This window comes from Trypanosoma grayi, assembly GCF_000691245.1.
Source record: "Trypanosoma grayi strain ANR4 Tgr_381_V1, whole genome shotgun sequence".
Classification (NCBI taxonomy): domain Eukaryota; phylum Euglenozoa; class Kinetoplastea; order Trypanosomatida; family Trypanosomatidae; genus Trypanosoma; species Trypanosoma grayi.
In genome coordinates, this window is record NW_008826000.1 from 1 (window position 1) to 15,740 (window position 15,740).

The following is a 15,740-nucleotide window of genomic DNA, read 5'->3' on the forward strand; positions in this document are numbered from 1 at the left end:
ACTTGGGCGGCTTCCGCGTGCGCATCACTTCGCTGCTGCGACGCCAACAGAGACGGCGCTGCTGCAGCGGCCCCTGACGCCGGGCCTGCGATGCGGGCGCGGTGTCGCCGTCGCAGAGGACGAGTACCGACAGAAAAAGTCAGCCGGATCCCCTGATGCCGCGGTGGTGGAGCTGCGACACAAGCTGTGGATTCTCCGCCAGCTACCCCGGCACGTACCGCATTCACTCGTGCGCTTCGAAGGCACGGGTGTGTCGAAGCTGCCGTACCTGCGGCGCTGCCCCGCGAAGGAGCTTGCTCCGTGGCTTCTTCTTTGCACAATTGCTGCTGTTGCGGAGCAACAGCTACAAGGGATGGAGAATCTCAGCGAGCCCCTCGAACGCGTCCGCTCAAGAATTCTGTACACTCTCTTCTCGCCAGTTGCAGACTATGCGGCGTTTCAGGAGTATTGCACAGAGCTCGTCGTGCAGCTTGGGAGCCTGCTGGCCCCCCCTGTGGTGATGCGTGTGGCGGTGCGGACCCTCTTCTGCCCCCCGTCACTCCGTCACTTCTACGACTTGCTTGGTGGGCGGCGTGTCCCTACCGAGTCCGTGTGCCGTCAGCTGTGGTGGGGTTCACCAGATGCGGCGGAGGATGTGGAGTCATCCTTTTCTTGCCTGTCGCCGAAGGCTCTCGCCGCTTTTGAAAGGCTGCGCTCTGATGCCACCATGCGGAAGGAATTCTTTACGAGCAAATCTGCGAGTCTACGGAACTACCACGTCTCCACATGGATTGAGAACTGCAGCAAGGTGGAAACGCTCGAAGGTTTGTTGCAGATTCTCGTAAAGGAGGTGAATGAATACGGACCGCCCCTTCTTGCCCCAGAGGCAGCTGCTGCGCTGCTCACAGCAGTTGTTCTCCCACACCTCGCGGCTAACAAAGGGGAAACAACAGCGGCGAGGGGAGATGTAATACGTGCGCTTGGACTCGTGTACTTCATTCTTCCCGCTGACCGGGCTTTCGGTGCCGCGTCGTACTTCAAGGGTGTCTACAACGAACGTTACATTGCTTCTGCGGCAGTGGAGTGGACAGCGGACTGGGATGGTGCGGAAGCGCTACTGGTGGGCCGCTCCCTTCGCCAAGTAACAAAGTACCCTACAACAACCCAGGAGGCTTTCTTCCGTATTGAACGGCGCCGCCAACAGCCGACGGTGTCGTTTCACGTGCCGGAACTTCGTCTTTGTCTCATGACGGTGGATCTTGATGAGGCATTGCGATTTTTTGAATCTCAGGAGAAGCGCCAGAGTTGCGAAATGGCAGCCCCACCTCAGTTGGAGAAAGAGGAAGAATCAGACAGAAGCCCCGCCATTGTCGCACGTAATTTGCCGATGGATCTCATTGCAGTCCGAAAGCCTGCGGAGATGAGCACAACTCTCCACGCGGGTTACCCACATCTGATCGGTTTTCTGGCACGGCATGTGCCGTGGCGGGGGGCCAGCACACCAATTCTATTTCAGCATGGTCTCATCAATCGCATCGACGTGGGAACGAGCGGCCTGGTGCTTGTGTCCGACACCGAGGCGTCCCTCATGGCGGCACGGCGAGCCAGTGTGGTGGATCAGCGGGTGGAGAAGACCTACCGGGCCCTTTTGCTTCACTGTCCGCCACCGGCGTCGCGAATGGGTACTGAGGAGTGCTGGTACCTCAACCCCACCGGTACCATTACGCGCAGTGTGCTCGCCAACGGAGCGGATTACTCTTTGCAGCTCGCTGCCCATGATCCCGCCCAGCGAGGAGGGCTCCCAGTGGCGTGGATGGACCTTCGCCCGGCGACGACGATGTACCGTGTTCTGCAGTATTTCCCCAGAAGTGGGGTATATGATGTGGAGGTGCAACTGCGCTCCGGGCGCAGGCACCAAATTCGTCAGCATTTCGCGCAGTTGTGGCATCCACTAGTTGGCGATGGCCGCTACCACGAGCGGGCGAAGTCGGTGGGGGAGCAGCTGGGCCTCCAGCGACCCGCGCTGCACGCCTCCCGCATCACTTTATTATCCTCCCCCGCAGCTGGTTTTGACGCTATTGGCGGGGAGAAAACTGTTGTGGAGTGTCCATTGCCAAGCGACATGCGGCGTGCATTACGGCTACTGGAAGAGAGGGAGGGAATGCGATTGAGTGCAACTTCGCCATGAGCCTAATGTGGTGTCCAGGGAGGGGTGGAACTAAGGGTGCCACAATTCATACGGATATATACGTCCACACACGCCTACAGGCGCTGCTCAATTTGTGGAAGTCAGCTGTTTTTCTCGCTCAAGCCAAGAAGGAAAACAAGGTCAAGGAATGAGTCAGGCGCAAGAGGCGGAGCCCCTGCTACAGGACGAAGAGTATGAGCGATGCTTGAGTGGGGCACAGGCCGCCAAGGATGAAGGAAACGCCGCCGTGAAAGTGGGGAAGCTGCGCGAGGCCTCGTTTCACTACAAGAAGGCGTCTCTGTTATTGTCGGGCTGCGCTCCTACCGGGGGCAACCTGGAGAAGGACAGCTTCTTGTGCATGCTGACAAAACAAAGGCGCGCAGCCACGCAGTTTCCACTCAGTCAAGAGCGTTTGGCCGAATTCACCAATCTCAATGCCGCCGTGCAGAACAACTTAGCACTTGTACATTTGAAACTTGGCCGCTATGCGAAAGGGGTGGAATGCGCGACGAGTGTCCTCGCACTGCCTGGACACGGCTCCGACGCAAAGGCGCTGTTGCGTCGCGCTAGCTGTTACCTGCGTCTTGGCAAAACGGCGGAGGCGGTGGCGGACGTCGATGCGGTGGAGAGTAACGCGCGGGCGACGGGGGTGCCGCCGGACACCGAAGTGGCCAATTTGCGCGAGGAAATACGCTTGGCGAAGGAGGAGGCGAAGGTGAAGGAGCGCGAGATGTGCCGGAAGATGTTTGTGTCTTAAACTGGAGAGAAGAAAGGGAGGAATCAGGCGGAACGTGTGCATTACGCAAAGCCTTCTCTTTCGAGCACCGTCTAATTGCGACTATCAGCATCTTCTTGGATTTTTTTTGTTCATGCTCGCATACTCTGACATTGGCTTCCTACGTGAATGAACTTTTTTGCTCCACTCTGTGAATGGTGTGAGATTGTGTTTACTCAGAGGGCCCCAGAGATAGAAAGAAACAACAATAAGAATGCGTCGCAGTCGACTCACCAGGAGTGCGGCGGCGTTCTACGAGTTTGTCGATAATAATTTTCTCAACAACAAACGGCCGCCGATACCGGGTGGGGCGTGGCCACTTGAGAGCCTCCGCGGGAAGAGCCTCGCCGACCTCCAGCAGATCTGGTTTCTCCTCGTTAAGGAGCGCAACATGCTGCAGTCTACAAAGGAGCACTACCTACGGCATCAGGAAGAGCTCGGCGCGATGCCAGCGCCATCGCGGCTCAAAATGGTGCAGGAGTCGATGCGCAACATCAAGCGTGTCGTGAAGGAGCGTGACGTGGAGGCCACGGCGCGGGCTGTCAAGATCTTTCGCGAGCGGTTGGAACGCGGTGTCTACCGTTACCCGCCAGGGCCGCCACCACCGCCCGGCGCGCACGACTCAACCGTTGTTGTTAAGGTGATGCTCAGCCGCCGTGTTGAGCCGGACCGCTTGCGTGAATTGTTCGGCCGATACGATGTGTTTGAGCCGCATAAGGGGATAGTGCGAGTGGAGTTGAAGCTGCCGGACGAGGTGCTGCAGCGGAAGGAGGAGGCCGAGAAGCTGTGGACGCAGTACATGGCGGAAAAGAGCGACGTGAAGGGATACCATCAGTGGGCAGCGAGGTCTAGCGTGTACGACTATGCCAATGTGGAACTGGCACCTGGCGTGTTCGCCAACGACGCCATTGTTGAGAAGGCTGGAAGGGACAATGACAATAGCATGAGCACCAGCGGCACTGGCAGTAGTAGTAGTAGTAGTAATAATAATAATAACGATGATGATAGTGGTGGCACTAGCAATGATAGTAGGAAGGGACGAGATGATGGAGTGATCGTGGCAGCCTGCGTGCCGGTTCCACCGAGCAAACAGAAGCCGCTTCCGCCGAAAAATCCCCTCGAGCGGCTCAAGGTGGAGCGTGGCTCATACCTCGCGCGCACCGTCGTCCAGCTTGGCTATTTCCCGAACGTCACTCTGCAGCCACCACGCTACGCAAGTGCCGAGGATGTGCCACGGCCAACGCACCCGGACGAGATCGAAGGCCCATGGGAAGCATACATCACATACGACCGCAAAGACGGCCTCGCATACGCACAATCACTCGACATCACCGCCATTGATGGAGCAAAGGTGCTTGGTCTTGCTGAGCACCTGCGCGAGCCGCAGCCGTACGCAAAAGTGGATCCTGTCTACCTCGAGGCGCTGCGGCGCGAGGCGGCGCGGGAGGAAACGCTCATGAAGTGGCCACACGTCCCTGAGTGGAAGTACGAATATAGCACCTACACGCGGAAGCATCTGGCAGAAATTGTGCGGTATAATTATAGCAACGTTGTTGATTACGTGGACCGCGAGGTCCTCCTCACGGGTCGGTCTGTGTGGGAGTGTCCTATCGATATTGATCACAGCTGCGGTGGCGCGAAGTCGATACCGCCGCATGCAAGGAAGCCGGCACGGTACATGGATGCGGGCATCGCCGAGGTTGGCGTCACAGATATCTAAGGCATTAACTGTTCATGAGGAAACTCCTAATTGGCAGTGTTCATTGCCCGAAGTTTTGGCCTCTGATGTTTCCCCTGATGTGGTGCCTTTTCGACTCGTGAGTGTTCGCAAAATCTGTTTATTGTTGTTATTATTATTATTGTTACATATTATTATTATTATTATTATTATTATTATTATTATTATTATTAGTTTCCTCCCCACTCCTTTATTAATTTTCACGTTTGTACACGCATTTTAGATAAGAGTGGAAAGGGCGGACCAAAAGATGGAGCGGCGACACGTAAGTCTTGTCGAGGACTCTGATGCAGCACTGTCGCCGTCGATGCGAGACGAAGAGCCGCACCCTCGTGACTCGCCACACACACCGGTTGTCGAGGGAAGCGGAAGCGGCGCTGGCGGTGGAGCGGCCCAAGTAGCGGTGTGCGACGCCACCACCACGAACTTCAGGGCCGGCAGCAGTCGCCTCCCTAACACGCAGCGCGAGCGTGCAGGCAGCGGGCTGGTGCAGATGGTACCGCCAGCCAGCAGTGGGGCGACGGCGCTGTCGTCAAGCGCCCACCGGCGACGCTCAATGCGGCGCAGAGGGTCGTTGGTGAATACCACGCGTTACACATCGCCGAAGCACAATGTGTACGCTGTACAGCTCGAGGGTGATACGGGTGGCATTGAGGTGCAGGCGGCCAGCCAGTACCTCCTCGGTGCCGTGCGGATGCGTGAAAAGTACAAGGCGGTTGACAAGGGGCAGCACGAAGGGACGGAGCGGCTCATACCGCCGGTGGTGCTCTCCTTCGAGTCTGGTGTCATTCAGTTCAGTGACCAGCGCACACGTATCGTGCCATGGGAGCAGTTCTACGATGACGTCACCGCGTTGTATGTGGCGCTGCAGCACCCCATCTGCTGCGGCGCAACCTCGCACAGGCTGCAGGTGCTGGAGGAGAAGTACAACTTGTACAAGTTGTGTAACAATGAGATTGAGAACTCCGATCGCTATCGCCGGAATGGTGGTGTCTTTGCCGACTGCACCAAGGTCGACAATGGTGTCTATCTCGCATCCATCATGAATGCGCAGTGGCTGCTGGAGTACATCCAAGATACGCTCGAGCACGAGGGGGAAGAGGTGGTACGCCTTGCCAGCGACAACAATGAGCCGCAGAAGTTGCAAGCTGCCTGTGAGCAGATGGACTTTGCCGACCCAACTCAGCTCACTGTGGACGGTCTCGGCTTGCTTCCACCCAATGAAAAGCGATTGTACCGCTACGACGTGCTCGACACTGAGCTGAACCGAGCTGGTCGAAACAGTGCAGAGTTGCTGCGCCTCTTCCTTACACCCGACACGTTGAACAAGGGGCGGTACTTTGCTGATGCTGTACGGCCCATTCTGGAGCTCAACGACCTGCGGCAGCGCAGTATCCAAGCAACGGAGAGCATCATTGAGATGTGCGGCCTTACCTCTGACGACTGGGAAAAGATGGCGCACTGGATCCACGAGCACGGCCTTGCAGAGCAGCGGCACAATCAATGGCTCATCGCGCTGCCGCGACGGCAGATACGCAAGGAGACGACAAAGGACACCTTTGAGCACCACCAGCAGCACCTCGAAAACATATTCCTGCCGCTCTTCATGGCAACGCTGGCGCCCGAAGACCCGAAGAACACGCAGCTGGCATCCTTCCTTGCATGCGTCGGTGGATTCGTGATTGTGTCCGATGAGGAGGAGCGTGAAAGTGACTTTCAGCGCAAGCTGCGGCGCCCGGCGGAGGTGCCGTGGTCAGAGAACATGTGTGACTTGTACTTCGCCTACAACATATGGGCAAACCTCTGCTCCCTCAATGCGTTCCGGCGACGCAAGGGGCTCAACACACTGCAGCTGCGCGCCATTGCTGGAGGTCGTAGCAGCCAATTGGATGTCCTGGTCTACTCCTATCTACTCTGTGACAGCGTCGCTAACGCCGTCGTCCTCGAGCATCAACCAGTGCTACAATATTTATACGGCATTCAGCGAATTGGCGTGACAATGTCGCCTCTTAGCAACAATGGCCTGGGTCTCCGCTACATGCAGAACCCTTTTCCTGTCTTCTTTCGCCGTGGACTGAATGTCTCGTTGAGTACTGATCGGCCTTTGCTATTTCACCACTCCAAGGAGCCAATTATTGAGGAGTACGGCACGGCGAGTAAGCTTTACCAGCTTTCTAGCATTGACGTCTGTGAGATTGCGTTGAACTCCGTGACAATGTCGTCCTTTCCAGTAGACACAAAGGCGGCATGGTTAGGTGAGGCCTTCCTGCAGGAAGGTATAAAGGGGAACGTGTTCGAGATCAGCAAAGTGCCAACAGCGCGTCTGGAGTTGCGGCAGGATATGTGGCAGACTGAGCTGCAGATCATCTTCGAGGCAGCGCGGCAGCATGTGCTGGGGGAGGAACGTGGTTGTGTGAACAGTTCAACTCCTGTTTCTCTTGCTGCTACTATTAATACTGCTTTATCTACTACCCCTACTACTCCCGGTGTTGGTGCCACCCCCATCGCCAATGTTTTTGGCGGCACTGACGGATGCGGTGTTGGCTCCGTGCCAGCTGTTACAGTCGTGCCCTCGAGTCAAGTGCCCTTCATTGTGCTGGATCCCCACATTGACTTCCCACGGGTAGTCTTCGTTGGGCCGTTCGAACGCGATCCCTCACATACGATGGTGGCGCAGTTGCTGCACCGCGCGCTGGAGCTGCGGTCGCAATATGTCCGCCAGAACCGTGCGGGTGACGCTGGCTCTGGTAAGGAAATACTGAACGCCAACGAGATTGAAAACGCCTTTCGCCGTGACGACGCCTTTGACGAAGATGAATGGATGTTTAAAACTGTTGAGGGTGTTCTTGTACCGCACGAGGTGCACCAGATCCCGCGGCTCCCAAAGGATATGTTCCACTATGACGATTTCCGATCGCACGTGCAGGAGCTGCGTATGATTCTGGAAAACATTCATGTGCGCAACTTTTCGACGAGGCGACTGGAACTTCTGGAGCATAAATTCATGCTTCACCTCGCCGTTAACCGCAGCCTCGAGGCAGGCACAACGGCAAAGAAAGCTTCACAAAATCGTGACTTCTACCAAGCGACAAAGGTGGACAACAATGTTCGCATGGAAACTGGCATGACAGCACGGCACCTTCTGAACTTCATTGTGTCAAAGGCGAACAACAATGGCGACGATATTGTGGCGCATCAAAAGGGAAAGGAGCCGCAGACGCTGCGGCAGTTACTGCAGGAGTTGCAGATTTCCCCCAACACACTCACCGTTGACGACCTTAGCGTACAAGTGGACGCGACACTCGGGGTGGCGAGTGCGCAGTACACACCGGAGGGCCGCGACGAACTGCTCACGCTGTTGCTCAAGACGGACAATCAAATGAAGGGGCGCTACTTTGCTGAGCTGACCAAGCTGACGTTTGAGAACTTCAAGCACGACCGCTTCACCTTTACAGAAAACCGCCTACCAATTTACGGCGCAAGTGACAAGGAGTGGGGACTACTCTCCGATTGGTTCGACACACACGGCATGGCATCCTTCCACAACCAGTGGATGGTGCAGGTCCCGCGCATCTACAGCTACTTGCGCAAACGCGGCAAGATTCAAAGCTTCGCCGAGTACCTGGAAAACATATTCAAGCCGCTGTGGGCCGTCTCCTTGCACCCAAGCAAAGACCCGCGCCTGTTCCACTTCGTCAATCACATCTCTGGCTTTGACTGCGTCGAGGATGAGCGCCGTCCCGACACACCACTCAATATGGCAACGAAAGCACCACACGAGTGGACCAGCGAGGAGGAGCCTCCGTTCAACTACTACATGTACCACATGTGGGCGAACATCTACTCGCTCAACGAGTTCAGGCGGCGGCGCAACTTTTCAACCTTTACGTTCCGCCCGAGCTGCGGCGAGACCGGGGCAGTCGACCACCTTATCGGTGGCTTCCTCCTCGCTAATGCGATCAACTATGGTGTCACGCTTGCTGACGACGCGCCGCTGCAGTATCTCTTCTACCTTGCGCGTATCGGGGTGACGGTGAGCCCACTGAGTAACAACACCAAAGTACTTGGCTATCTCGACAATCCGTTCCCGCACTTCTTCCGCCGCGGTCTGATGGTCTCGCTGAGCACCGACAGCCCACTTATGTTCCATCACACGCAGGAGCCGCTCCTGGAGGAGTACTCCATCGCCTCCAAGGTGTGGAAGCTCGGGCCGAATGACATGTGCGAAATTGCTCGTAACAGCGTGCTGCTCTCCGGATTTGACGCTGCCTTCAAAAGGGAGCGCCTCGGGGATCTTTATTTTCTCTCGAGCAGTAGAAGCAATGACGCATCTCGTACACACCTCTCCGACATCCGTGTTGCGTACCGCTTCGACACGTACCACACGGAGGTCGCCCTGCTGGAGCATATATCCGGCCTCAACTTCCCAAAAGCTTTACTCTCACTGATGGAGGAGAATGCGCGTGAGGCAGAATTCCTAGAGGCTGTAAAAAACAAAAAAGAGGTCCCACTAGGAGGCATCATCGATTCGAAGCCAGAGGAGGCGGATATCGACAAGCTGATGCAGCATCGCACGCTCATGCAGCGGCAACTGGAGGAACTTACCAAGACTCTCACGGAGCTGCAGCGGCAGAACAAACAGTTGACAGAGAAACTCGCGGATGAACGCACACGCGACCAACAGGCGCAGCAGCTGAGGCGCCGTGACATCGAAGAGCGATGGGAGCAGATTCTGGAAGCAGATGGCAACCGGTTGGAAATGGGAGCTGCGGGTGAAGAGACATCTTCAGGGCGTTTCTTCGGTTCGGCGGTCACGTCAGCAGTGGGGGTCGCTCCTGCAGCAGCGGGAACAACCACAACAGGAGAAGAGGTGGTCCTCGAGAGTGGTGTGGAGGAGGCGAGCAGGTCGATGCTGCTGCAGCAGCAGCAAGAAGGCTACGTTGGCCGGCCGGCTTCCATCCCGTTTGGTGCTCTTAACGCCATGGGCGCGACCAGCAGTAGCAACAATGCCGCGACTGCCACTAATACCACCGCTGGCACCAGCAATAATTCCGGAAGCATCGCAGCTGCTACCGCGGCGCTGGTCAAATTCTCAGAGAGTATGTGGAGAGATAGCATCGGCAGCGGCGGTAGGAACAGCTTCTCTCGTCCTGACCCCAAACCGACTCCAGCGGCAAACAGCATCCCGATGCTCCCGCCAATTGTGGCCGGCTTATCCGTCGCATGCGAGCGTAGTGTGGCATCGGAGAAGCATTGGCCAGCCACGCAACGACCGCCGACGCCGCCGCGCCGCAGCTCGCGAGAAGTCGCACTGCATCCGCCCACGTCGCTGTGGACGGAACAGCTGCAGGCGGTGACGCAGGAAGCGAGCGCCGCGCTGCGACACACCGGGCTGCAGCCGTCGGCATCCCAAAATGCGATCGAGGGGCGTCGTAGCGATGCATCAAGGTGAGGCGTTTCCATTCTGTGTGCTGTTTATTATTATTCTCTTCCTACTCGCCCTGAGCTGCTGATGCTGCTGTTGCGTGCACATGTAATTCACACGGACATTGGCGCAGGGCACTTGCCTCATGTACATGACTGCGGATGGATGAACAAGTGGTGTGTCAAGATCTCATTCTAAGCGTTGGGTGAGAGTTGCCCTTTTTTAGTGCTACAAGGTATTTACATTTTTTTTTTCCATACTCCCATTTCTTCGGCTTTACTACTGTTTCTTACCCTTTTCAGTCCTCATCAGAAGCAGGGTGAGAGTGGGTGTTTTCCTCTAGAAGTGGCAAGGGGCGCAGGTGCAACTGAGACGCAGCGGCTGCGGCGGTGATATCATTCTCAGTAGGCGCTCCGGCGAAGTAGAACCCGAAGAAAGGAGGGAGTGGAAACAAAAAGAAACACAGGAGGGACAAAAGAACAAAAGATGCAGCGCTCGCACGTTCTGTTGGGCCTGCCGATGGTGCGCGCGGTTGCTGCCGCGGGGTGGCGTTACCACAAGCACGGCAAGCCGGAGAAGGTGCTGCAGTACGAGCGTTTCCGCGTGCCGTTCGACCGCGGCGGGGCGCAGGCGGTGGTGAAGATGTTGGCCGCGCCGGTGCACCGACACGATCGCAACATGATTGCCGGTCACTGCGGCCCCGTGCGACCGCCGGCGTTCCCGCAGGTCGCTGGAGTCGAGGGCGTTGGTGTCGTCGAGGAGGTCGGCGCCGGTGCAACACTCGCGCTGCGTGAGGGGGACCTCGTGTGGGTCAACAATCCAACGGTCGGCACGTGGGCGACGCACATCGTCACAGACGTGGACAACTTAGACGTTGTGCCGAACCGCGCTGACGTTGATGTGGAGTACCTCTCCGCGCTGTCGCTCTTCCACACCGCGTATCACCTGACGAACAGCTTCGTGAATCTTCAGCCTAATGATGTGGTGCTGCAGACGGGCGCCTCCTCCTCCATCGCGCAGATCTGCCAGGGTTACATCCGCGCACGGGGGGCGAAGTTGTTTCAGACGATGCAGCTCGGCCGCACGGAGCATGCGCATTTGGTGGCATTCTTCAAGTTGCGTGGTGCCTTCGCTGTCGTACCGTATAACTACGTGCGCACCAACTACATGCGTCGCCTTCTCTCTGATGTTCCACCACCAAAGTTGCTGTTGAACCACACCTGTGGCAACTATGCGTCTAGTCTTGTAAACCTACTAGGTGACAATGGAGTCTGTGTCACGTACGGTAGCACGAGCGGGAAGCCAATGCAGATAGCGAACATGGATGCGATTGCGCGTGGAATTCAGTTCAAAGGTTTTTTCTTGCCTAACTGGGTACGCCGTCATACACGGGAGGCGCGTATGCGGGTGCACCAGAATGTTGTGGAGAGCATGACTATCTCCCAGGGACACGGTATCTTCCGCGCGCAGCGCTTCAAAATGGATGGCGACAGCCCCTTTGCCTTCAGTAATGCGTGGGATGCCCCGCTCGCAAGCCGCAAGCCAATCTTGCGCATGGTTGGTGAATACGGCGAGTGGCGCCGCCCCCGCTCTGACCAAGCGGCGTGGAACATTGGGCGCGCCGTATGGGACGACCTGTTGCAGCAGATGTGGGAAAGTGCAGGCACAACGGAGAACCCACAGTCAATGAAGTACTACACTCCCTTCAATGATATCTACTCGCATTTCCACGACGCAAAGCAGACGAAGGAGATGGGTCACCGCGATGTGTTCTTCCGCCGCCCCAACGCTCCACGCCACAACGCGGCGGAGAAGGTGTAGAAACAGAGTTTGAAGAGAGTAGCATAACGGAAACAGCAGTATTAAGGTGAAGGGCAACTTCAATGGGAGGAAAAGGGGCTGGTGGGGAAAAGGGGGGAGATGTAGTGCGTGTTATAGGAGTAGCGAGGGGTACTAGCCGTGGTGAGTGGAGGTTTTCAGTCACATCACCCTTGCGAAGGATGGGAGGGAGATGAAGATGCTGAGATGAGTCGAAGAGTGAAGGCGAATGAGCGTAGAGTGGGGCATGTTCCATCCCACGTACTCCTTTTTTTTTCTCGTTACTCTTCGTTTTGTTCCCGTATTGCTGGCTGTGGTGTGTATTACATTAGCAAGCAAAGGAGCATCTCATTGGGGAGGGGTGGGGGATGCCCAGTGGCCTTCGCGTCGCTTGTGCGTGCACCCTCACACGGTGCACCGCTGCTGTCTCCGCCGGATCATCGTCGCAGTTGGTTCCGCTTCTCACTGCGCGTCGCTGTCAGGCCAGTGATCAGTTCCACCGCTACCTGCATAACCCGCATATTGTGCAGCCGGACGGCGTCGACTCGCTCCCCCGCACCAAAGGTGACCAGCAGCAGTGGCTCAACACGGAGCAGTGGGATGGCTACAGCACCACGTACCTGCAGCGACACATGCAGTACCCACCGACCAACGAGCATCCCAACGTGCAACTCAACATCAGTCACCCGCTTCTGCAGAAATGTCTGCAGAGCTGCTACGAGTACTATGGCGACCTCGCCGATAAGTTGCAGGAGCTTCACGACGATCCACTTCACCCGCGATTTCATGCAAATATTGCCCACGTAAAGAAGGAACGTGAAAAAATCGCTGTTGAGTTGGACCGCGTGTACGCAGAGCTGCATCCGACTGTGAAGTCAGTGTATGATGCGTATCTAGTCCGCCGCTACTACCACCTGGGCGACTGGATCACACACGTGGAACAAAAGCGGCACAACCTGCTCTGTCGCCTCTCGCCAGAGTATATCCGACAGGCGGAGCGTGCGAGGGGAGTGGCTGCTCACTTTCTGGACCGCCTTAAACAGCTCGAAGCGGCCTTCATGCACAATCCAACGCTTGGTCTACTCACCGATGAAGGCGATGGTCGCTACACGCATGACGAGTTGGTGATGCTGCGGCAAAAGGCAGCATATTTTCGAAAAATGCGTCAACTGGGGGTCAACCAGCAGGACGCCGACGTACATACGCACTAGTTGAACCATGAAACGACGAACATCAGAGGAGAGAAGGAAGAAAATAGTATTTCTTTCGTTGGCTCTCTCTCGCAGTCGCTCGCTCAGTTCTTGTTGTTGTGCATCCGCAAACGACAACAACAGTAGCCTCAAGAGATGTGCATGGAAGGGCCCATTTATGGATGTATGTGGTGCGTGTGTTTAGTGGGAAGTAGGTGACTTACGCTAGTTGTCTTCGGTTTCTTAATCTTATTTTCATCCCCTAAAACGGTGGTAAAAAAAAGTAGAAAGCACGACAATGACTGCTGCCCGGCGCGTAGCCAAACTCGTGCAGTTTTCGGGCTCTTATCTCAGCACGTCATGGACCAGAAAGTTTATACTTGGCTCCCTGCTGCAGCGCTATGATCCCCAACTGGTGGATGGTGGTGCGGCGGTTTCGTCATCCTCCGCACAAAAACCCCGTGAGAGCGTGGCGTTGGACAGAGAGCTGCTTCGCCTGCAGCGCATGCTCGGCGAGGTGTGGTCGCTGCCGGTGCGACCGCTCGACGCCGTGAGTGAGAGGCGCATTCTTCGCCTCCTCGCGCGGTATGCAGCGGGGGAAGGTGTCCTCTCAACAGAGGCGTTAGACGAGCTGAACGGCGTGCTCTCCTGCATTCGCGGCGTCCCACAGCGGGTGGAATCGCCGCGTGAAATGGAGCAGCTCCTGCAGGCGCTGCGTTACGTGGAGCCTGGTGATAATCTGAGGCGTGTCTCGTTTGCTGGTGAGCTGCATTACCCACCCAGTGCCTTGTCCTACATGCACGCCCATCTAACGGAGGAGATCCAGCNGGATGGCGGTGACCCATTCGACTGCATACGCGAGCAGATGGATGGCCCGGCGTACGCCATTGACTCGGCCACCACATCGGAGGTGGATGACGCGATTGGTGTGCACACCGATCCATCAACAGGTGAGGAATACTTTGTCGTGTACGTGTCGGATGCCACGGTGTATTGCCCATTCGACAGTCCGCTCGAGCAGGTCACGGCGCGGCTGCTCACCACGACAACTTACCTTCCAGAGGGCGTCTTCTTCATGCTTCCGAAGCCGATCGTGGAGGCGGCAACGTTGCGCGAAGACCGGCCGTGCCGCACGTTCAACATCCGCTTCCAGATCGATGAGACGACAGGAGAGCTTCGGAACTACAGTGTGGGAGTTGGCTGGCTGCGGCAACTGCGTCGCATCACGTACGACGAGGTTCAGGCTTTGTACGACGGCGCAGAAAGTACGGACGCAGCAGCGGCAGCGGCAGCGGCAGCGTGGATGACGCCAGCGGACAACCGGGCATTGCACTGCATTCACCGCGCGGCGCGGAAGCGGCTCGAGGCGCGGCAGTCGCGCTCCCGCGAGCGCTTCATCGATGCGAACCTACCAGAGCCCCTCATCAAGGTGGCGGGCACACGCGTACTGTGTGTACAGGATCAAGTCGTCGCCACCAAGGACGCACGGCTCGCCGTTGCGGAAATGATGATCGCTGCCAACGAAGTGTGTTCTCGTGTCGCGCAGGCGAACCACCTACCGATCCCGTACCGCGGTACACGTGAGCTCTCGCTAGACCACGAGGCGGCGCGCTGCTACACCGAGCCACAGGGCGTCGCCGTAGTGGCGTCACTTGACCAGCAGTATGTCTACTTCGCCGAAGCGATGCAGCAGGCGATTCGGCAACTGAGCGCCGTCACACGGGCGGTTTACTTTCACACCCCGATTTACCATGCGGGGCTTGACACGTACAACTACACCCACAGTACAAGTCCACTGCGACGCTACGCAGACATGCTGGTACATCATCAGCTGAAGGTATGGCTGTGGCACACATTAAATGGATGTGGTGGTTCTTCTGCGGCATATTCCTCTTCACTCAAAACGAGGTCGAAGATTATGCTAGAACAACCTATCGCAGAGCACACCATGGCTACACTGTGTTCGATGATCAGCAACAAGCAGGAGCAGTCGAGTCTTTTACAGGACAGCAGCCAGCGTTACTGGTTACTACGGTACATTGAAAAGAACCTCCTCACAAAGGATTCTAATTATCGGTTCATTTGTCTGGTTGGTGATACACGTGGAGTGGAAAGCGCGCCAGAGTACACACGCTTTGTGGACTCACCCCGCCGCGGCTTCAGATTCGACAGTGGTGTCGTTGAACACTGTAACGATGTCTCCACATCGTTTGAACAGAGTGCACATTGGACAGTGCCTTTTGTTGGTCGCTGGCAGCAGAGGCGGCACGAGTACCGGTATGTCTCGGACATATACATTCCTGAGCTACAGTTTGCTCATGTGGTGCTGCACAGCCTACCGGAGGTTGTAATTGGGGCGGTGGTTGAATGTGAGGTGGTTGCCGTGCACCCAACGCAAGGGCAGCTCGCGCTGGCGGTTGTGAAGGTGTGGGACGGCGGGGACGAGCGGCGGTTAGAGTCAGTGTGGAAGAGGGCGCTGCTTCCGTCGCTGGACTCGTGAGGAAAGCCGAATTGAGAGGGAGAGTGAGTGAGAGCTAATCAGCCGTGGTGACTGAGTATGTTTTGGGGGGTGGTTCATGCGAGAGCAGTTGCTGCATCTTCCTTTGTTTTTCTTTTTTTTTTTTTTT

At 56.7% G+C, this 15,740-nt stretch overlaps 7 protein-coding genes across 7 annotated transcripts; all 7 read left to right on the plus strand.

Annotated features, from left to right (window-relative positions):
- Positions 1-352: 352 nt before the first annotated feature.
- Positions 353-2,167, plus strand: DQ04_03811000 (putative RNA pseudouridylate synthase; the record flags this gene model as incomplete). The annotated part of the gene is made up of 1 exon (XM_009313122.1): positions 353-2,167. One exon carries the CDS (start codon positions 353-355, stop codon positions 2,165-2,167), a length of 1,815 nt encoding a protein of 604 aa, XP_009311397.1.
- A 148-nt stretch (positions 2,168-2,315) lies between these two features.
- Positions 2,316-2,924, plus strand: DQ04_03811010 (hypothetical protein; the record flags this gene model as incomplete). Its single annotated transcript, XM_009313123.1, has 1 exon — positions 2,316-2,924. One exon carries the CDS (start codon positions 2,316-2,318, stop codon positions 2,922-2,924), a length of 609 nt encoding a protein of 202 aa, XP_009311398.1.
- Positions 2,925-3,156: 232 nt separating this feature from the next.
- Positions 3,157-4,662, plus strand: DQ04_03811020 (hypothetical protein; the record flags this gene model as incomplete). Its single annotated transcript, XM_009313124.1, has 1 exon — positions 3,157-4,662. The coding sequence occupies one exon, from the start codon at positions 3,157-3,159 to the stop codon at positions 4,660-4,662; it is 1,506 nt and encodes a 501-aa protein (XP_009311399.1).
- A 268-nt stretch (positions 4,663-4,930) lies between these two features.
- Positions 4,931-10,132, plus strand: DQ04_03811030 (putative adenosine monophosphate deaminase; the record flags this gene model as incomplete). The annotated part of the gene is made up of 1 exon (XM_009313125.1): positions 4,931-10,132. One exon carries the CDS (start codon positions 4,931-4,933, stop codon positions 10,130-10,132), a length of 5,202 nt encoding a protein of 1,733 aa, XP_009311400.1.
- Positions 10,133-10,591: 459 nt separating this feature from the next.
- Positions 10,592-11,926, plus strand: DQ04_03811040 (putative oxidoreductase; the record flags this gene model as incomplete). The annotated part of the gene is made up of 1 exon (XM_009313126.1): positions 10,592-11,926. The coding sequence occupies one exon, from the start codon at positions 10,592-10,594 to the stop codon at positions 11,924-11,926; it is 1,335 nt and encodes a 444-aa protein (XP_009311401.1).
- Positions 11,927-12,291: 365 nt separating this feature from the next.
- On the plus strand, positions 12,292-13,134 carry DQ04_03811050 (hypothetical protein; the record flags this gene model as incomplete). The annotated part of the gene is made up of 1 exon (XM_009313127.1): positions 12,292-13,134. The coding sequence occupies one exon, from the start codon at positions 12,292-12,294 to the stop codon at positions 13,132-13,134; it is 843 nt and encodes a 280-aa protein (XP_009311402.1).
- Positions 13,135-13,411: 277 nt separating this feature from the next.
- On the plus strand, positions 13,412-15,613 carry DQ04_03811060 (putative mitochondrial exoribonuclease DSS-1; the record flags this gene model as incomplete). Its single annotated transcript, XM_009313128.1, has 1 exon — positions 13,412-15,613. One exon carries the CDS (start codon positions 13,412-13,414, stop codon positions 15,611-15,613), a length of 2,202 nt encoding a protein of 733 aa, XP_009311403.1.
- Between the last annotated feature and the right edge of the window lie 127 nt (positions 15,614-15,740).